The 20,582-nt window shown below is 50.8% G+C and overlaps 6 protein-coding genes across 6 annotated transcripts; 1 reads left to right on the plus strand and 5 right to left on the minus strand.

Moving 5' to 3' along the window:
* Position 1: 1 nt before the first annotated feature.
* BDZ99DRAFT_409797 (uncharacterized protein) lies at positions 2–8,023 on the minus strand. The gene is made up of 5 exons (XM_033716557.1): positions 7,858–8,023; positions 7,745–7,809; positions 6,738–7,692; positions 923–6,686; positions 2–782 (listed from the first exon to the last, which is right to left on the minus strand). The coding sequence occupies exons 1-5, from the start codon at positions 7,917–7,919 to the stop codon at positions 387–389; spliced, it is 7,242 nt and encodes a 2,413-aa protein (XP_033580722.1). The 5' UTR covers positions 7,920–8,023; the 3' UTR covers positions 2–386.
* A 264-nt stretch (positions 8,024–8,287) lies between these two features.
* BDZ99DRAFT_506668 (uncharacterized protein) lies at positions 8,288–10,636 on the minus strand. The gene is made up of 2 exons (XM_033724188.1): positions 10,404–10,636; positions 8,288–10,346 (listed from the first exon to the last, which is right to left on the minus strand). Exons 1-2 carry the CDS (start codon positions 10,513–10,515, stop codon positions 8,524–8,526), a joined length of 1,935 nt encoding a protein of 644 aa, XP_033580723.1. The 5' UTR covers positions 10,516–10,636; the 3' UTR covers positions 8,288–8,523.
* Positions 10,637–11,556: 920 nt separating this feature from the next.
* On the plus strand, positions 11,557–12,225 carry BDZ99DRAFT_371365 (kinase-like protein; the record flags this gene model as incomplete). The annotated part of the gene is made up of 1 exon (XM_033714823.1): positions 11,557–12,225. A coding segment is annotated over one exon (669 nt), but the record flags the coding sequence as incomplete, so codon positions are not given.
* Positions 12,226–14,164: 1,939 nt separating this feature from the next.
* On the minus strand, positions 14,165–14,893 carry BDZ99DRAFT_516409 (uncharacterized protein; the record flags this gene model as incomplete). Its single annotated transcript, XM_033725070.1, has 1 exon — positions 14,165–14,893. The coding sequence occupies one exon, from the start codon at positions 14,891–14,893 to the stop codon at positions 14,165–14,167; it is 729 nt and encodes a 242-aa protein (XP_033580725.1).
* A 171-nt stretch (positions 14,894–15,064) lies between these two features.
* Positions 15,065–16,890, minus strand: BDZ99DRAFT_567504 (uncharacterized protein; the record flags this gene model as incomplete). Its single annotated transcript, XM_033727693.1, has 2 exons — positions 15,065–16,659; positions 16,713–16,890. 2 exons carry the CDS (start codon positions 16,888–16,890, stop codon positions 15,404–15,406), a joined length of 1,434 nt encoding a protein of 477 aa, XP_033580726.1. The 3' UTR covers positions 15,065–15,403.
* Positions 16,891–18,184: 1,294 nt separating this feature from the next.
* On the minus strand, positions 18,185–20,540 carry BDZ99DRAFT_224201 (uncharacterized protein). Its single transcript, XM_033713457.1, has 3 exons — positions 20,444–20,540; positions 18,358–20,377; positions 18,185–18,302 (listed from the first exon to the last, which is right to left on the minus strand). Exons 1-2 carry the CDS (start codon positions 20,485–20,487, stop codon positions 18,424–18,426), a joined length of 1,998 nt encoding a protein of 665 aa, XP_033580727.1. The 5' UTR covers positions 20,488–20,540; the 3' UTR covers positions 18,185–18,302; positions 18,358–18,423.
* Between the last annotated feature and the right edge of the window lie 42 nt (positions 20,541–20,582).

Here is a 20,582-nt window from a genome sequence, read left to right on the forward strand (position 1 = left end):
AGTCCTTAGTCATCGATATATAGGATCCATTATAGCTTCATCTATAAAGCCGAAAAACTAGTAAACCAGACGAACCCAAAAGTCAGTCGGAAAAAAAGCGTCCAGCCCAGCGCCGTCGCCATGTCGCTATGCAGCAGCTAAACCGTGTTTCTTGACTCCGTGTGTCCACCCATAGGTTCCCATCCCATCCATTACCATTACGCCAAAGAGTCCTAAATAAGGTCCATGAATATACGCTAGCCAGCGTCGCCAAGGCAGATGCCATCCGAACTCGCAGAAAAGTTGATAGTTGTAAAAGCAAAAAGACCAAAATCACACGCTCGCGCTCATGCTCAAGTCTAGCACCCACTCCAAATGGTCAAGACTTCATCTCAGACGACTCTTCCTCACCAGAAGCTGCACCATCCAATGTAATGCTGGCAGAGATTCTCAAGGTTCGTCGCCTCCCGGATCAGTCGATCGACTTGCATATTGACGTTCAGTTCCTCACTGGGCTTGAAGTCCTTGCCGGTCAACTTCTCTTTGACTCTGCTGAGCACCTGGAGGGCACGCGCGTTCTGCACTTCCTTGGCCTCCGCATCGTTAGCAGGTGCGACGCTAGACCGATGTCGTGGTCGTGCGAGGGATGAGTTGATGTCGCGCGAGTTCAAGTCGCGTTCGCGCGGGTTCATATCACGCTCTGCTTCGCCAATGATCGACTGGCGGCGGGCTGATGGGAACGAGGGCTCGGGAGGCGATTCTCGGTTGCCGAGGCGCCAGGTGAGAAGGGGGTCATGGATGAACTGTTCAAGCGTTAGTTTGAAGGTCACTTTAGAGAATGTGCTTCGTGCGATACTATGCCACCTGCTGGTTTCGTGGAAACCAAAGCCGCGTCTCCAGACTCGATAACTTCAAACGGAACCAAAGGAATATGAAAGCTTACCGCTTCTAAGACGGCCATAACCGACTCTTTGTTGCTCCGCAATACACGCATTACATGCTCGCAAGTCGTCCTGTAGCTTCCTTCGATATTGCTAACCTCCATGGCGTAGGTCAGCATGCGAGTCAACCGAAATGGAACGCGTTCGGGATATTTCTCGCGGTGCATGGCAACTTCGAAGCAGTCACCAAAATCGATATGGATGATCTTTCCAGTAATCTTGTCGAGCATAAGATTGGAGGGATGCCTGTCACCAAGGCCCAGAATGTAGCCGACCATCGACATAACTGCTAGAGACCGGGTGTAGTTCGTTCGTCGGTCGAGCCAAGATTCCGAGCTCTTGCTCTTCAACCAAAGCACGCGGTAAAGGTCCTGGCCAGTGGTGTTGTCCAGTGCGTATCCGAAGACTTCAACTTTCTGCATAAGCGTGAGGCAGTCGTAGTCAGGCGCCATCTGAAGCATGATCCGGTGCTCAATGTTGAGAAGGATCTTCCGGCTCTCACGGTACTCTCGAATGAGAACGTGTAAAGTGTCGCTGTTGGGAACGAATCCCAGAAGACCTGACTGCGTGGACAACGGAATGGCTGAGTATCGCTGGATGTTGAGATGTCTCTTCCGACTTTCGGCATCATGAGTGAGGAGAGTATTGACCAATCCGAACAGTTGCATGACTCGCTCATCTTGCCGGATATCTTCATGACCCTTGAGAATGTGCATATGTGTCTTGCCATCACTACCCTTCATCTCCAGTTTCCTAGGCCGCTGCTTGGACTGGATGACCGTCGAAACTGGATCGAAGGAAATGATTCGGATGACTGGCTTGCCGACTTGATAGGTTCCAGGAACTGCCAGATCCAAGTCTCGGGCGTCTTTGAGCGCTGGTGAGACATATTGGAGCTCCAAAGTCATTAGCGATGGGAGTTGACGGGCGATCTTTCGGAACACTTGGTAATACAGATCCCAAGCTTGATTGAGATCGCCAACCTCACCAGATGTCCGGAAAGTGTTGCACCAATCCCTAGCCTCTTGAAGCTCTCGGCCGAATGACTGAATGAACGAAATCTCTCGCAAGGTCTCAGCCCCCTTGTCGAGCATCGCATGTAATGGTTGAAGGGTATTAAACATGCCCTCGATGTTGTGATCACCGAAGTAAAGCCTAGACGCTTCCTCGAGGCCTTCGTGCCATTGTTCGTGCCACAGGACCGCAATTCGAATGAGCTCATGACTGACCAAATCGGCTTGCTCAACCAATATCGGCGAGTGCTGGCGCATGGCGTTCATAAGTTGTGCAGCAGACCTTGAACGACCTGACACATCTGATTTCATAGACACGGTGAGAGGGAACACCAGTGCTTGAGGGTGGGCTTTGCCAACTTCGATCAGTAACGAATGAATCGAGTTTCTGATGGTAGCGTGTGGCTGGTTGATGCGGGCCAAAAGCTGGGGAATAACTTCCAACCAGGTGTCGATAGATACGGTCTTGATGCCCTCAGAGATAGCATGGCTGACTTGCTCGTTGCTGCCATAGTCGAACCAAAGAGTGAGTAGACGCAAGGTGTCTTGGAGTGAGCTGGTGGTAGACAGAGCAATCGACCTGAAGAACCCTTGGATTGCGGGAACAACATGATCGTGGATCAAGTTGGGTGGAACTGCCGTATTCTCGCGACTTGATTGCGAAGAGATTGAGTTGACGACCTCAAAGTTGCCAAGCGCCCAAGCGTGCCATGCCTTATACCAATCGTGGTTGTACCGGGTTGCGGCAGAATAAGCCGACAGAATATCGTGGACGTGTTCATGATCCCATTCGCCGCCATGCATGTGCGTCTGCCATTCTCCCTGCTTCAAGTAGCACTTGGCGAGAAGTTTGTGGCATTCAGCCAATTCCGCGGGAAATATCGAGCCACCGGATCCGGCTAGCATACTTGATCCGTTCATACCATGAGCTCCGTTAATGCCATTAGTGGCCGCAAAGGGATTTAGCCCATTAGCAAGATGGCCATTGGGCATTCCATTGATCCCATTGGGCGACACCATCGGGTTGACCGCCACCCGCTGAGCACGCACTTGTAGCTCGTCCCCAACTCTTGAAGTGAACTCCTTCAGAACGTCGAGGGCTTCTTGCTGATGGTCTGGAGTCGACCACATGAACTTGAAGACTGCGTATGATACATGATACGGGATCTCGTTCGCATGTTCATGCGCATATGTGAAAACGTCGTAGCCTTCGCAGTCGAGGAGCTTCTGGAGCGCTTTCTCTGCAAGACCCTGACGTTCGTTCTTGCGACAGAGATTGGTATACTTGATCCACATCTCCGTGCTCTCCTTTGGCTGAATGACAAGCTGTCGAACTTTCATCATGCGTTGCCAAACCTCTGGATTTGGCTGGAGACCCTTTAGACGTTTCATCCAGGTGTTGCGCATGCTGGCCCGCTTCTCCAGATTCGTATCATTCTGCTTGTATGTGATGATTTCCTCGAGCTCAGCAAGCATTTGAACCCGAATCATTGGTAGATACGCCCTCATATAAGATTCTCCCAAGAGAGAGCTGAGCTCGGTGTCCAATCCCTTTCTGGCTTTCGAGATCTCTTCTTGGGCAGCGTCGAACCGGTTATTGTGAATATTGAGAATTGAAGCAAAAAAGGCTCGGTCTGGTGAGTGTTCCTTCATTACGCCAAGATATTTGTCCATGTCAGAGAACTTGCCCTGGCCCCATGCTGCAGTCGCCGCCAACGGAGCGATGGTCTTCTTGACGTCCGGCGTGGCCGCCTCCCATTTCTTGTTGGAAAGCTCGGATAGTAGATCCCATTCTCCGAGTGCATGTAAGCATCGCATTTTGCCCATGGTGATCTCAAACGACTCTCCGTCAACCGCCTCTCGGCGTTCATACGAATGCAAGGCTTCGTCCCACTTCTGAAGCTTCTCGAACCAGGTCTCCTTAAGCTCGACATCGTTATAGTTCTGCGCCTTCCGAAGGATTCCGAATGCAGCATCAGTTTGCTGCAACTGATTATTTATGCTTATCAATGCCTCTACCGCACTGGAGTTTTGTTCGGCGTTGAATTCAAGTTCCTTGTAGTGCAAAGCTTTTGCGAAAGCGTGGCACTTAGCAGCATACATACCAAGGATTCGGACATCGATAGGCAGAGCTTTGTCATCGTGCTCCATGAATTCTGCGAGGTTGAGGAGAATCTGGAGGATCTCTGGTGGGATGGCGTCTGAAGTCAGTGCAGTCTCAATAGATCGCACTAGTTCCTCTTGATATTGGTCGTAGAGTTCGGTCCAACAGGACACGAATGCAGAGTTGAACAAACTCTTGGCAATAGGGTTGTAAATACTCGCTAGAGGCGTGCACGCTCGAAGTGCCTGCTGAGGCGATTCGCGAAGCAACTCAACACTAAATCGCCTCATCCATTCTACCCAATCTTCTCGGGTACTCTTCGCAGAAGCCTCCCAGGCAGTCTTGAGATGTTGTTGGTTGACGGCCAATTTCTTTGTCTGAATTTCGGCGGCCATCAGGTCTTCATCGTCATCTCCGTAACGCTCAGCTGGACTGAGATCTTGCGGCAAGGGCTCTCCTTTCTGGAGCTTGGAAACGATAAGAGCGTAATTGGAGTGAGGAATCTTGTGAGTGACTAGAATCTTGTTGATTGTTGGCACAAAATGAGCGTAATCCGGACCCAGCTGGAAGATAAGTGCACACAGAGTCTCTAGCGCCGTCTGTTTGAGTGACGTATCGTTCCCTGCCAGAACTCTGGAGATGGGTAGAATAATGATGGATCCGAACTCGGAGATGTTCACTTGTCTAGACAACCGACCCAAAGTTTCGATGGCCTGTCGTCGCAGTTCTTGTGGCTGGCCGGGTTTGTCGAACATCTTGATGATGACTGGTATGATAAGGTGCATGTATTCTTCCGCGCTGTACCCGAATATCAAAAAAGCGTGCAGAACCTTTTCCGACGGCAGACGCTTGTTCGAGTTGTCCTGGTCCAGAACGCCCAGCATGAGAGGAAGAACGTCTGCAAGATATATCTTGAACTCGCCCTCGAGAGAACGGGCTATAGCCTCAATGAGGGAAAGGATGGTGGCCTGAAGCATAGGCGAGGCAGTCCAAAAGTCTTGGACGGTCTTCAGGATGGCGGGAAGGTATGGTCGGATATGCTGTCGGACAATTCGAACTAACTGACTCAGTTGATTGAAGTAACCCTCTACACGGCCTGGTGGTGCTCCTCGAATCACCATCAGAAATCCGGGCACAACCTGGCTGAGGAACGGCACACATTTGAGGCCCATCGTAGCGTAGATGTTCATGACCGCATCGACCACTGCGGAGTGATACTGAGACAATGAAGTGTCTTTCAATAGTCCGATCAACGTACTGATCACGATAGTAGGATAATATTCCTCGTTAGAGGGTGTCGTTCCGGTCATGATGAGCGAAACATCGGTGATGGCTTGGGATTCTGCCACAAGAGCGTTCTCCGGGGACTGCTCCATGATTTTCTGATGCTCGTCGGGATCGAGTGCACCGAGTGTGCCCATCAACTTGACAGTTTCACGCCTCAATTCTCCCTCTGGCTCCGTCCGCACAATGTTGACCAATATGTTGAGTAGCTCGGGGTAGTCGTAATAGGGCTCAATCACGTATCCGGCGTTAGTCGCCAGTTGCCCAAGAGCTCTCAGCGCAGCAAACCGCCTGGAGTCAGAGCCAAGGTCTTGCAGGTTATCCAATATTATCCGCATCAAAGACGGGATGTATTGCCGCATGTCTTCTCCACCAACGGTCGCGATATCACCGATGGCCCTCAAACATGTTGACGCAACCTCTGGATTCGAGTCTTGGGCTTTAGGCATCAGGGTTGTGACCATTGGATCAACGTATGGCCTAATAAGGTCGTTCGATGCTTCAACGAGATGGCTGATCAATCGAGCGCTCTCCTCCTTGTTGCGAGCACTATTTGCGTATCGAATTTCTGTCAGTAGTTGTAGAAGTACTTTTCGTAGCGACGGGAAAACGTATGCAGGATTCACTGATGTGAGTCGTCCAATGATGGTCATCGCGGCTTCTCGAATTGCGAAGACTTCGTCGTGGATAGCGAGGAACAGAGTGCGGACGTTTTCGGCCTTCCCAAGGTGGCGATCGAAGCGACTATCCAGTGCCATCAATACCTCCCATCGAATATCAGGGTCCACGTCAGCGACACCGACGGTCAAGAGCTTTTCGATGATATCGCCCACGACCTTGATGGCATGATGACTTGTTTGGTGCACGATAGGATCGTTGACGAACAGTTGACAGCAAGTCAAAGCTGCGCGTTTGCGAATTTCGGGGTTGTCGGCCTCAACATAGCGGATTGCAACGTCTCGGACGAATTCATTGAGAACATGGCCGGCAAAATCAAAGCTTCCGAGAGTATGCAAGGCGAGGGCAATCTCAGCCTCCTTCTGTACAACAATCTGCGGGTCCTTGTGATCTCGAGTCCAGATCTGTGGAGGTGATGACGCATGGAATGGATTTCCGAGAGGTAAGAAACCGCGTCCGCAGAGAACCTGGCTGATTAGGTCTAGCAATCGTTCTTGAATGATGGGCCGACAAGGAGGAACGTAGTGCGCCATGTCGACAAGAGCTTGTGTAAGAGAGTCGCTTAAGCCGCATGAGAAGATTGGGTCAAGGAGAGGTTCGACATTCTTGCTTAATGCTTGACCAACAGCGGCCGAGATCATGCTAAGACACTCAAAGATGGGGGCCTCGTTGATGTTTTTGCTTCGACTTCAGAATGTGTTAGCATAGCTTCCTTGAAGATATATATGTTGGACTTACGACTTCGCGACCAATCCTTCGCGGATGTACATGAGAATACCATCTAGGTATGGCGCAATCGAGCTACCCATGGCACTAGCAATCTGTCCGACAGCAATGAAGGCAATGCTCCGATCTCTGTCCTTTTTGATCAGGCCTTGTAGATGAAGCATACATTGATGCAGGTATTGCGAGGCAAATTCCTGGGGTGCGTAGCTGGCTAGGATCGGTATTATAGTGACAACCTCCCTCCGAATAAGAGGTTCCCGATGGTCCTTATATCTTAACACCATATCGCAAGCGTCTTTGTATCGCGGGCCAGTCATGAACATAGCTCCCTTTTCGAGCAACTCCTTCATCGTCAGGAGCGAGCCGTGGATTGAGTCGTTGGTATTCATTGAGAAGCCAACCAGGATTTCCTTATAGACTCGTCCGAAGAAGTCTTGTCGCATACTTGAGTCTCGTGGCGATATGATCTCGAAACACGCGCTGATAGCCTCGGCGGCTGACTCCCGGATGAGCACCTTGGGGTCGCGCAGGGCTGCCCAGATGACATCGAATATTTGGGGGACCCATTTGTACATGAGGGTCGGAGAGTTCTTGGCCAGTTCTCGGAGAATCAGCACTGCGGCAAATCGACGGTTCTCTTGTCGCTCCATCTGTAGCCATTCCAGAGCACCATTGACCTCTGCTTCAACCAGTTCCGCGGTGAGCGTCCCGCCGGGCTTTGCCAGTCGTCCAAGAGCTCGCGCAGCTGGCACCATGGCCGTAGTGTCCAGGCCCCGAAGGACGGAGCGGAGGTAGCTCGCGAAGCGTGTGGTCTTCTGGCCTGCATCGTCGCCTTTGAAATCGATGAGGGCGCTGAGGGCGTGGATTCCGCCGATGCGGTCGTTCGTGGTCTCGCCTTGGACGACAAGGGCGGAGATGCGCTGGTTGACTTCATTGTAGTATGCTACAAACTGGCCAGGAGGGTATTCTGCAATCCGAATTAGTGCATGAGGGCGTCGTGGGGAGGTCGACTCGCGCACCCCGATGAGCTGCTTCGAGAGTTTGACGTAGCGTGTGGGCTGCCTTGATGCGGGCTTCGTCGTTTCTGCGTTCATATAAGTCTCTATAGCACTTGAGGGGGTAGGGTAAGCACTTCGACCGCAGCTGAGCAAAGATGCGGTCCAGGACCGCATTCGTAGGTTGCGTGGTCGCCATGTTTGCTGCTTCACAGGAAGCGCAGAACGGGCTGGGAGGTAGGAAGGAAGCCAGCCATAGACTGGAGCAGTGTGGTGAGGGTGGTAGAGGGTAGAGGCAGAGGTGAAGTAGGATAGCTGTGCCGTGAAGACAAGCTCTGGAGGTTGGAGGTTTCGCGGTTCCACGCTTGACCTCACTTTCAGCAACGCAACGCGGGTCACGAGCACGGTCCGCCGCCTCACCGGAGGCCAATCACAGGGCGCGAATTATTGCATCTCAGCGGGATTTCTATCTGTTTTACATCGGATGCAGAGGTGCATTTCTTCTATTTTAGTCTGTTCCTATTCAAGTCACCGGTTGTCCACTAGAAAAGGCGAACCTGAATCAAGCCGGGATAGTTTGCATCCTGTCTAGCTACTTTTCATGTATTGAAGCACTTAAGCAACAGCATTGAAATGTACATCATGGGCCTTTAATGTACGGATATCACAGCCGCGCAAACATCAAAGGAGAGACACATCATATCCAAGGAAACGAACAAGAACAATTTGTTACAGTGCTACACTACCACACCGCCAGTCCTCCAGGCCGGCACCCGATCAAGACACAATGTCTCACACCCCCATCAACCGTTCAGCACTTCCTGCGCCATCTGCCCCACAAAGCCACCTATCTGTCCAAAGAAAATGCTCTTCAGCACAGTCTCCCCCTCCTCTACCGTCCACGCGCCCGCGCTCGTCAACTTCTCCTTCCACCAGCTTCGCTCTTCATGGTTCAGCTCGTCCCAGCGCTTCGCCTCTGTGTGTTGCTGGATGACCGCCTCCGGGCCGTCATGGACCTCAGTAGAGACCATGTAGTCCGACTCCGGGTCTGCACGGACTATCACCGCTTTCGTCTTCCCTTCCTCCTTGTGTTTGTCGCTGTGATGGAGGTGAAGGAGATCGCGGAGGCGGTGCGACGTGCGCGCGATGGGCTCGCGGACGGCCTCGGGTATTGCGGAGTGTGCCGCAGCCCGAGCATCATCAATGGGCACCTCTATAGGATTGAAGCTGTTGACCACATTGCGAATACTCTCTGGGACCAGAGCTTGGGTCCAGACACCTTCGGGGTCAACTAGGGGCTGAGCAAGCATGATGCTGATTAGAAGTACAATCAGCGCTAACAAATAGGACGCGAACTTGTTCGCTCGAGATCCAAGAGCCCCGAGGATAAATCGGGATCGCGGCTTATTTGAGGCGGGCTGCAGTGTCATGGTGTCGACCACGATGGTGTTCCCTAGAGAAGTAGAAGCGAGGCGGAGATATTGCGGTCCAAGCTGTTTTATCTTCTCGGCATTGGGAGCCGTCCACGGCGAGAAGAACGGGGAGAAGACCACCTTCGTGATCTGGAAGGGGTGGACATCGCGGACAGTGTTGTAATGACAGAAGCCACTTAAGCTGTTCTTTGCTGTGCCCTTGTAATCAATAGTGAATATGCTGGTGGAGCAGTCGGCGCCGGCCACACCTATAACTATTTGGTAGGCTCCATTTTCGTCAGCATCCAAAACGCACACGTCCAGGTCCGTAGCTTGTTTTATGTGCCGGGGAAGAGTTTTGCGGTATGTGATGCTTCCCATCGTGTCTCCATAGAGCCTCAGAATCTGAAGCTCTGCTCCGGTGCGGTTTGGAGAATTCGATAGGAGTAGAACGTGTGACGGAGAAAGCCATCGTACACAACGAATCTTGTTTCTGCCCTTCTTCTCGAAGACGTCAGGGAAAGGTACTGAGTATTTGGACCGGGGCGGCTCGAGCTTCTCTCGCGATTTCTTCTTAGAAAAGTCATATGAGATGTCCGCTGTGTACACAGAATAGTCCGTGCAATACACCAATTTGAATTCTCCATCCTCGGGTTCCAAGATGTCAAGATCATTCGCTTCCTCTCCGTGATGCGGCGAGATACGCTGTATTATGTCGCCTGGTGCTTTCGGCGATGACGTTGTGGCATTGAAGACCACGATCTCATTTTCTTGTCCAGCAAGACTTGATGCAATTGCGCCTATTCGTTTGCTTCCATTCGCACTTCGCTTTGGGCGAGATAGGCGCAGCAATCGTTGGTAGCCATCCTTCTTTGCAGGTACCGACTCCGGTGACTTGAGCAGACTCGTCTTGCTGAGAAAAGATATCTTCGCCTCAGACAATTGAGATGTAACCTTCTCGTTCTTCCTAGCCTGCTTTTTCTTTGGGTATTCCAACTCAAAGGACCGGAAGTGTTCGTTCTTGTTCGCGTCGCGGTCGGCGGGGGAGGAGTTGAGGCCGGCGTAGAGGACCAAGCCGTCTTTGGTGGCCAAATTGGCCAGACAGGTAACCGAGTCTTCATCACGAGAGAGTTCTAGTTCGGCGGAGGGTTCGAGTTTTGGAGCCCGCGAGCTCACATCAAAGGCAGTGATCTTGTTTCCGACTCCACTGCGCCCTGTTCAAAAGCTGTCAGCTCGAGACATGAAGCTTGAGCGAGTAGAGAAATGTTTACCAGGGCCCCCGCCACCACCTACTACGAGATACCCAGCGTGGTTGTGGGCGAATGTTGCCGCGAAGATGGGGTACGAGGTCTTTGCTTCGCTGATAGATATTGGGGGTGACATTGGTAGGTTGGCTACTGCTACCGAAGTAGAAACACGGCGGTGTTGTAGAGAGGATTATATGCGTCCAGGATGCTACGTAACAGGGTCAAAGGGGATATGTAGGGGATATTATAGGTATTTGTTGCGACGTATTGCTTAGGATTGCTTTTTACTGGTCGCCATTGACACCACACCTTGTTTTTAGTGAACTAGTCAGGTGCGTTATCGATAAGCACCAAGCTTGTCCCGAGGTCTCATCTCGTCTTGTTCACCATAGCTTCCCGGACGACATCACAACACCTAGATATATCAGAAAGACAATCGTAGCACCACAGAGACTATGATCCCCTATTTACCCTACAAGTAAACTTGATGGGCTATGGCCCAAGGCCCTGTTCAAACGCAGATATCAGGATGCTAGGCAACCGTAGAAAGTACCGATCTTACAATAAAACAAGTCAAATGTCACTTATCTATCATCGTGGCTTTCCAGACCATCTTTTCTTGCACTAGTCAATGCTCTTTTCAATGACTTGGGCGCTCTAGACAAGATGCGGCAATGCACGCCATGTCCAATATGTTCAGCATTAGCCTCAGCCTGGCGCTTCGCATTCAACCTTCCGACTGCCAGCACACTCACCTCTTCTCGTTCACATTTCTCAGGCACGCTTCAGATTCTACAGATATAGCACATGTTTCGTCCTCATAGCTTGCCCAGCCCACAAAAATCAGTGTTCGGAGGCGACGAAGGTAAGCTTTAAGTCTACATGCTTTCCACCGGGAGTGTACTGGCTGGCCTTATCCAGAGCCGCCTCATTGAAACCTTCAACGCCATTCTCGTTCGAATTCTGATACCTTTACCCCTAGAAAAGAGAAAGGAGGCCAGCGAGGAATATATTGTTGCGGTGCCGTGGAGACCTTGAACGCCAGCTTCATCGGAAATTGCGATTGGTGTGAGAGAACGATATGGCGTCCGACTCTGATGATTGGGAACTAGTTGGAGTGGATGGCAACGAAGTGGTGAACAAGGTTCGCATTCAAGAAGGAGAGCATCATGATATTCTTGACAAGGAAGTCCTGCCATACAAACCGGTGAAGAACCTGGGCGTTGGAGCAAGCGCATCCGTTGAAATGGTTGAAGATATTATCTCGGGATCCGTATACGCTCGGAAAGTGTTTCGAAACGTCACAACGCGGAATCTCGAGGAGGTGAAGAAAGGTTACCAGAACGAAGTGCAGATCATCCAACGTCTAGCGTCACATCGCCACATCATTCGTGTTTTTGCGACCTATACGGCAGGCCGAGAGCTTGGGTTGATCCTACAGCCAGGAGCCGATAGCGGAGACCTGGCCGCCTTTCTTGCAGAGTGTCGGGATTTGAACCACTCCAAGACTGCTTTAGGGTTTCCAAGATTTTGGACACTTTACTCATTATTTGGCTGTCTGGTGGATGGCCTTTCTTTCATACACCAGCACACCATTAGGCACAAGGACATAAAACCCCAAAACATTCTCATCCACATGGGCTCGGCTATCTACACTGATTTTGGACTGTCTTATGACTCAACTTTGGTCGGAAATAGCACAACGAGCGGCAATCCACAAGGCTTTACTCGAAAATACTGCTCCCCAGAAGCTGCAGATTGGGGCAAGAGAAACTCCAAATCCGACGTCTTTTCTCTCGGATGCGTGTTCCTGGAAATATTCTTGGTCTTATGCCATCCGATTTCTGATGTCTTCACCAATTGGTACTATCAAGATCTCGACCACATTTACGACTTCCTCGCTACAGAACAACTATGGAGGGCAAAGTCTGCGTTGCCATTGTTCGCTCTGATAGTTCGCGAAATGCTTGCTCAGACGCCAGAAAACCGGCCATCAGCACCCATCCTCGTCTCTTACATTGTATATCGCAGTGTACTGAGTGCCCGTGGCGTAACACTTCATAGAAGACCTCATTCCCCCGGACACTGCCTTCCAGCAACTGCCATCCTCAGAATAAGAGAGTCAGCCTCTGAATTGGCCGCTAGCATAGACACAAGACTGCACCGGCCGAGTAGTAGTGGGAACCAATCACCCAGCAATGCAGCTCTCATCTAGCGCGTCTTCTAACTCTCATATCCAAGTGCCTGCCGCTGTCCGAGCTCTTCGCTATAGTTTCAAAGTTCAAGGTAGAATGCAAGGCCCCGTACTGTAGGCGGTATACTGGCTTTCAACATTTTAAAATTCCATTTCTTGGACAGCGTTCAAGGTGCCTCGAGCTCGAGTACTCGACATGTTTTTCAAGAAGTTAGGCAGTATGTAAGAGGCATGGCCGCAAGAGTTACGACAACGACAAAGCCTTTGCAACCCCTACTAAATGCCACTGTTTGAGGCGCTCCAGCATACTCAAAATTTTTGGACTAGTTGTCACTCTCTCGAACTCAGAAACTAGGCAAATTTTCCGGTGCTCATAACCGACCACGAAGACGCAAGAGAAAGTTCACCTTGACCAGTAATCATACCTCCCTCTAGGCCCTCGCCTCCCCCGCCCTTCTCTCAATGTCGCGTGCACATAATCCTTTCCCGAAACCTTGCAAACTTTGACAACCTTTCCCCGAGCTGCTCCGCAGTGTCTGCTTTCTTCTACCACCCAGTATCCCCATCCCACAGTCGCATCCTTCTTCGCATCAGCCGCCGCGGTATTCCCAGTGTCGTGATACGACTCTGAAGTCAGCGCAGAGGCTTTTTCAAAAAGTGGATCATGTCCGGGCTAGCCTACGATGACTTCGACGTTGCGAGAACTCAGATTGGGTCTTTGCGCCGTTTCCTGATAGCACGAGGGGGTTATCGTGGGTAAGGCTAGGCCGCGCTCAAGAGTTGAGCAAGACCGTCCATAATTGAGCGAGCAGCTTAGGCAGGATACGCATAGTTTAGACAATGGGTACCAGGGGTGAGACTTAGTTGCCGGAATTGAACACGATGGATTTGGAAGCATCACCGCGTAGCAAGGGAATTCAAGGGTTTGCAGAAGTTTCATTGGATTTCAGCTATCTTGGTATCGCCTTTTGGACGTAGAAGGGTGGAGAGTGAAGGGTTCGGAGATGTAGAAGGCTGATTGGGGGACATTTGTACCAATTTGAATTTCGCCGTGCTGCGAGGGATTTGCAAAGGGGCTTTGCTTTGGCCGATGAGAGAGAATGGGTAGATCATGCTTTTAGGGCTAGGTCCGTAGATGCTGAATTGAAAAGATCGTGAAAAAATGGACAGTCTCTTGGGAAAGGGAAGGATGGAAGTGGAATCAAAGTATGGGAGTTAATGGTGTACTTTTGAGGACTGAAGAGATGTGTATGGAACTAGACCAGTATAACAGAAAATTCGTGGATGTTCAGATAGATGATCGAATATCAAACTGTAGGAAATGGGCTATACCTCTCCGTATGCTGTGATACTCTCTTCCGTGTTGCTGGGGAGACATTTGGTATCGGGGATGTTGCAGATGATGAGTTAGAATTATGTAGAGTTTTGGGGTATTGGAATTCGGGTGATTGAGGGGGAAATGCTGAAAGGTTGACATGAAGTAGGTGGTCGAAATGGCTTTGGGTCCAATTTGCTGTGCCACTGACGTTGTTCTTTCAAAGCCGCATCCAAGGACTCTTGTTCGTAGGACACGGGGAGCCGCGAGAGCATGCTAAGTCTTCGGATCCTTCTTTATCGTCGTGAGATCGACCGTCGGGCGTGGTTGAGTCTGTTTGGTTGCTTCCAACTTCATAATGGAGTCGATGAGCTCTGGTTTAGTGGCTACCTCAGACAGTAGTTGGGCAACAATGACGAGCAAGTCCTTTCGGCTGGCCTTTCCAAGTTCCGCCTGGCGCCGGATCCAGAAAATAGGGGAGTTCTCCAAGTTGGCAGATGGATAGAGATGTTCGATCTGTCGAACAAGCTGAAAAGGTTCCCTATGATTGTACGAGGCGATGTAGCACTGGATCAACCACACGACCAATCTCATGACCGACACAACTTTCCCGACTCTCATGTCATATGCCTTCGTGTCGCGACGCGGCCACGCACCGAAGAAAGCCTTTTGGAAGGGTTCATTGGGCCGAGCAAGTCTCTTGCAGATTTTGTAAACCACACATTCGAAGTGGGTCTCGATAGTCCACTTGGCAAGTTCACTCTCCTCGGGCCAGTCATAGATTGACGCAGCAGTTATTTGCAAGGCCGCCATGATCAGGGAATGCTGAGGGCTTGCATTGTCGATGATAGTTTGGAGCCTGGGACTTGTGGGGGATCGAAGCGATTGGTGGTTCTGATCCCGAAATTGGACCCAAGGCAGAAGAATGCTCCTGGACAGGAGCATTTTTTCGAGTTCTGCATCCGTCTTGAACCCGAACTCCGCGGGCGCCAGTTTGGCTGACATATCTGGGGACTGTGAAGACTCGTGCTTTGGATAAACACAAGCTCGAGACAAGAGTCGACTGATGGTGAACGTGAAAGGGATGGGAGAGATGGCCGAGCTTGTGGGTAAAGGGAAAGAATGGAATCGAGCTGTAAGTTTGAAGAAAGTCTCACAGTCAGATGAGATGGTCATGCGCCCATGAGCTGAGTAGAATAAGAGTACTAGACTAAGAGATAAAAGATCACGGATGTAGGAGTAGTGGACTACTCTAGTAGAGCTCAGATGAATGGGAAGTGAAGTGAAGTGAAGCAGAAACATCAGTCATCCCCAAAAGCCACCTCGAGTCAACCCCAGTCCCAATTTTTACCAGCAGAACCACGCACTAGGCTGGAGTGACTTAGACGGCCGTGTTACTTGAGCACACTCTGCCTAGAGCGCTTCCAATATGAACCCCAAAATAACCGTCTCCAGTCTGCCCTTCAATCCACTTCCATAAGATTTGACATTGCCTCCGCATTTTGGCGTCGGAGTCTACAGAGATATGACTGGCATCCCAGCACCGTCGTCTTCATCCTCCAAGTTATGCTCCTTGATGAAAGCTTCTAACTTGGTCTTATCCGGCACACTCGCTAGTCTTCCCGGAAGCGTCCTCAAGGCAAGTTCCTTCATTTCTTCCACTTCTGTGGGATTACCTTCAATAAGGTCATAGAGTACCGCCCTATCGTTGGTCTCCTCCACCGTGCGTATGAGCACTTTCAGGGCGAATTGCTTCAAGTCTTTGATCGGTATCTCTTCCAGCAGCGTCTCCTCATCCGTGATGAAACGCAGAAGTTCTTTCTTTGTTGACTTATTGAGCCACCTCTCCGTAGTCATCAAGGTGTAATGGCGGGCATTTTCCGTGGTATTGCCGCCAAGTCGTTCGAGAGCTCTCACATACGGAATAGGCGATAGATGTGGAATCTTGGTAGGCTTTCGCTCTTCAATGCCACGAACAAGGTCAGAAGGCTTGGATTGGAACGCTTCGTAGTACTCTCTTTCCACGCAATGCACGAGCGCAGCCACGTTCTGTACAGCTTCAAGTCCATTCTTTCCCCGGAAGGCGTTATGCAGTGGGCCCAATTTGGTCGCAAAGGTCTTACAAATCTTGTAAATGACGCAGCCGTAGTGTTCGAGAGGGCCCCAATGCTTGACTTCATCCTCGTCGGGCCAATCATAAGGCGTAGCTCCGACGTCCTTAATATATCCGAATGTAGTGCGCTCTAGCTCTTCGGTAACTCGGTAAGGGGGTCCACAAGGGCTTGTGGCAAGGAGAAAAATGTCTCGAAATTCAGCCCAAGGATTGAGGAAGTTTGGGATCAGTATGATGCTGTGAAGCGATTCCTCATCGTAGCAATTGAACCTTTGCGCTAAGGATGCAAAGTCGAGCGCGCCTTTCGGGACCTCACTGGTCGGACCGACTGCTGTATTCTCCGACTCGAGTTCCACCTCGACGGAAATTACATCTCGTGTAGAGTGTGTTGAGTTTGCTGTGGGGCCCTTTGAGCCCTTTCCTGGATTGGCGTTCGGTTCAACTACGCCATGCAATTTGGAGCTTGCTTGGCCGAAGTTCGTCTTCATGCGCTTGTAGCGCTTCTGTAGTGCAGCACTGCTTGGTTTGTGGTGAGTAAGATTCTCGAATGCTGCGTGGATCTTGGGCCAAGGTTCCCCCGCGTCCATCATCTTGAGTATTAGGAGGTCTTGGGTGCTGGCCTCATTTGCGGAGTGGGGTATCTTCCGTGCCCTTACAGCTGAGGAACAACGTTAGATTTGAGATGGAGATTAGCCGCCACTAGAACTTCACCTTGAGCATATGGCGAAGTACCCTTCTTTGACGCTGCTGGGGAGTCCTCGCATTGTGATGGTGAATCGTCGACGACAGAATCTTCTGTTATTCCTGACTTGCCTCCGCATGAGTCGAAGTCCCCCGGGTCCCTATCGATCACGTCTCTATCTGCTGCGGTAGAACCAATGAAAGGCATAACCAAGTCGTTCGAACATTGCATCGCAACTCTATATGACGCTATGGGGGCGTTAACTAGCAGTGTAGCAACTAAGATAAGCTCAATAGACGAATATTGGATCACCAACATCTCCCTTTGTACTCAAAATTGGCACGCTCTGCCCTTTTCTGACCGTTTTAGGCGAAATTCATTACGATTGGAACCAAAGATCAAAGTTTGAAGCCTTTGATTTGAAGAAAAATATGAGGCGTAGGTAGAAGTTGAACTCTAGGTGTCAAGGTAAGATCCGTAGATAGGTTGAGACGTTAAGGTGGAAGTGAGGAGCGTGATGATAGTGGAGTTGGGTGACCTGCAAGTGAGTAGCGGTGAGTTGCCGCAACAGCTATTCAAACTTTTTTCAGTAGTAAACCGCGCCGTCTGAGGTGGCATGGAGAGGTATCATGCTGGTCAAAATGAAAATTTTGTGTTTGATCTAGATTCCGAAAAGGTTTCGAAGCACTCCAGACGGTGGTGAACGAGTGTACACAGATTTATGACGAGGCTGTTTGAAGGGACAGTATTCGACCTGCCCGTTGGCCCTTTTCGAAATTATTGAGGAACCGACACCCCATGGTCATGCCTGCGTAGACTGTTCTGCCACTGTCTGGAGTCCTTCAACTCGAGCTTTAAATTTCGGACAAGATGTAGGGCTAATCACGATGAAATTTTGGATCAATTATCTGCTAAGGAAAAGCAAAACCTGGAATTAAATGATATGGATTGTACAAAAAAAAAATTGTGACCGATCACATCACGCATAACAACAATTAAAAAGATGTCCCTCCGCACCAGCCCACACCCACATCACACACACTGCCCGCCTTTTCCCGAAGGTCCGGTCAAAGAAGCGCGCCGACGCAGACGCCCTAGCTACCGTCCTCACAGCCATAGCCGCTCGAGTCGCCAGGAGTCCCTCTCTCCCGGCAATTGCGGGGATCAAGGGCCCGGTATAAGAGTCCACACTACCGCCGGTTCGACCTTGCGGTCTACTACGGAGGCTCCGAACATGCTTGGTCCTAGTCAGCCTTCCGACCAACTACAGACCGTCCAGAACGTATGGGGGTTTGATATATCGCGAAGTGTATACTGAGCAACAGGGAAGGAACTCGCCCTGAGCTCCACCTGACACCGCGAACGAATTTTGGAGGATAAGTGGGATAGGAGATGAGGAGGAGAGTTAGACTTGAGGAAATGAAAGGCTGAATCGGGCGGGATTGAGGCTCGCCTTGAAGTACAGCAAGATAGGTGAATGGGCAGACTTCACCAAGAAGGTCGAGCGGAAGGATATCACTAATAATACGCAACCTAGGTTTAGCCATTAGGAGTTCAGTTTTTCCTACTTGAAGAACTTTTAACCTGTGTCATGTCAAGACGCCTAAGGGTATCCTACGCTATGGGGTTTGTTAGTGTCAAGGTAGGGGTGGAAGCTCTAGCATTGAGACGTACCCAGCCAAATCAACCATGCTCCCAATCATTCCATTCCTGTACGAGTAATAGGGCCGTAATCGGCTTTCAGGAGGCGAAAAGAACCTTCCTCGGGTTCCCTAGCACGAGACTACCACCGGTACCCCGGGGTTGCTCGAATTCCATGCTATCCAACAGTCGATCCATTCCTCCAACATCAAGTTCACGACTTGACAGCTTCGATTGATCGCTCTTTAGTGTGAGCTCGTATTCGTCCCGCTCCCTATCTGAGAAGATAGATCCAAGCGCCCCTGTTGGTGCCGTCGTGCTGGTTTGAATGATTAACCTATGCTCTGCCACAACCAGAATATCACGTGGGATAGCCATTCGCGCGGCTGTAGTCGTGGTATCGAATTGCTGAATGGTAGTAACAGCTTCGCCGAGTAGGTTGAGGCCCTGGACTTTCGCGAGCCCCGGCCCAAAGAGTGAGCCGCCACCTCCCGCAGCACTCCGCGACCAGAATTGACCAAAATTGGGTATCCGATAGGTATCAAGACCGTACCACATGATGACCGATTCTTCCGGCGCACCTCCAGTAGTGGAGTGAAGGGCTTCGATTGTAATCCCACCGCGTAAGACACTGGGCTGGCTGGATGTGGAGCCTTGGAAAAGGCTTTCTTCTTTTGTTCGGCGTGTGTTGGGCGTCATAGGTGCCAGACTAGAACGGGTGTTGCGGGACTTGAGGCTGGAAGAGGTGGCCGAATGAGCGGATGAAGTGCCAATGAAACCACGGAGAGAAAACGTGGAAGGGTCGGCTGGAGGTTTAGGGCCTGATTTATCAAAATCCCATATTCCCCATTCGCCATCAGCCAAAAGCGCAACAATGCTGCGTCCATCAGAAGCCCAAGAAGCGTCCAAAATACGCTTACGATGCGCTAGGCCAGGTACTGTAGGCGAGTAGTTTTTGGGCACTTCAAAAGTGGTACTGAATGATGCCAGCCAGGCACCAGTCTCTGTATCTTCTTGACGAGAAGATCGGGACCGCTTTTGTGATAGAGCGAGTGGATCGTAGACTCTGACGGTACCTGTGGGATCCACCACCAGGAGTTGAGAATGCCGCCTCTTAGGATACTGCGCGGAACTGAAAGCTATTCGCTCAGCCGGTGAGGTTAGATACTCAGTCCGATAGGGCATGACGGGCGGTTTGACGACTATTCCACCTGGAGCGACAGGAAATCGCCATATGCGAAGAATTCCACCACGTTCTACGGAATGAGACGCAATTAATAAACTCCACTTCTCTGTATCGTCACCCGCTCTGGACCCACTCCGTGTGCGAGAGCGGCGCCGAGATGGCCGGACTCGCGGAGTAGACTCCTCTTCGTCATTGTCGTCCATATCCATATCCTCTACCCAGTCATCCACCAGGTCCTTCTGTGATGTCGAGGTCCAAGTCATTGAGATTCCAGTTGGTATACTCTGGTGGCCATTCTTGATATCTATAATTTGTTCCCCCCATTTCGACTTGTTCTTGGTAGTGGGACTTGTTTTTGTCGCGTGTGAGGGGGGACTTAGAGGCAGGGTGATGATGCGGACATCGTAGTCGACGCAGGCAACTGCAAAGACAATCTTATCGCTGAAGATCAAGGGCATTGAGTCGGCCGGGCGTATAGGAGTGACTGCAGGGATTTTGGGAACAGCGATATGAAGGACTTCGACGTTCAGCGCTAGGTCAATCTGTTGGATGAAGGTTGGATATGGCGCTTCCGGGTCGAGCTCTTCTTCCTCCTCCTCAAACTCTGTTTCGGTGGGTAGAGCTTGGCTTGCTGCTTTTTGGGGTGGTTCGTCTTCGTCTGACTCAATCATAATAACATCTTTGCCCGTGCCATTGACCTTTGCAGGCTTTGGCTGCTCTTTCGGCGGCGCAATCTGTTTCAAAGGTCGTCCACCCCTCCATATGATTCGAACCCCATTTTCATGGGCGTAGATTATTACTGTCGAGCCATTGGGTGCTTTGACGGGATATATTTTGGCGTCGTGGATGCGGTGGGGGAGCTCGTAGCTGTGCGGAGAGCTGTTAGCATGCACATTTTTGAAGGCTTTAGAAGTTGAGATGAGAGGAACAAACCTCAGTTGAGTAGCTCGGCCAAAGTTTGACACCTGGAATTTCATCTCGCCTGCGCGACTCTCGGGCTTGTCGTTGTGGTGGTCGCGGAGGGCGCGGTGTGTGGGTGGTGTTGTAGACCTCAAGCGGTGGTGAAAGCGCG

The sequence above is a fragment of the Mytilinidion resinicola genome, assembly GCF_010093595.1.
Source record: "Mytilinidion resinicola strain CBS 304.34 unplaced genomic scaffold BDZ99scaffold_4, whole genome shotgun sequence".
NCBI lineage: Eukaryota > Fungi > Ascomycota > Dothideomycetes > Mytilinidiales > Mytilinidiaceae > Mytilinidion > Mytilinidion resinicola.

What these genes read in the sequence shown, in the direction of transcription:
- BDZ99DRAFT_409797 (XM_033716557.1), bottom strand. Translation starts at nt 7,919, where the DNA reads ATGGCGACCACGCAACCTACGAATGCGGTCCTGGACCGCATCTTTGCT. An exon ending in TTTGCTCAGCTGCGGTCGAA is followed by an intron (nt 7,810 to 7,857) that starts GTGCTTACCCTA and finishes ATATGAACGCAG; the next exon opens with AAACGACGAAGCCCGCATCA. An exon ending in TCTCGAAGCAGCTCATCGGG is followed by an intron (nt 7,693 to 7,744) that starts GTGCGCGAGTCG and finishes TTCGGATTGCAG; the next exon opens with AATACCCTCCTGGCCAGTTT.
- BDZ99DRAFT_506668 (XM_033724188.1), bottom strand. Translation starts at nt 10,515, where the DNA reads ATGTCACCCCCAATATCTATCAGCGAAGCAAAGACCTCGTACCCCATC. An exon ending in AGGTGGTGGCGGGGGCCCTG is followed by an intron (nt 10,347 to 10,403) that starts GTAAACATTTCT and finishes GCTTTTGAACAG; the next exon opens with GGCGCAGTGGAGTCGGAAAC.
- BDZ99DRAFT_224201 (XM_033713457.1), bottom strand. Translation starts at nt 20,487, where the DNA reads ATGAAATTCCAGGTGTCAAACTTTGGCCGAGCTACTCAACTGAG. An exon ending in GGCCGAGCTACTCAACTGAG is followed by an intron (nt 20,378 to 20,443) that starts GTTTGTTCCTCT and finishes CTCTCCGCACAG; the next exon opens with CTACGAGCTCCCCCACCGCA.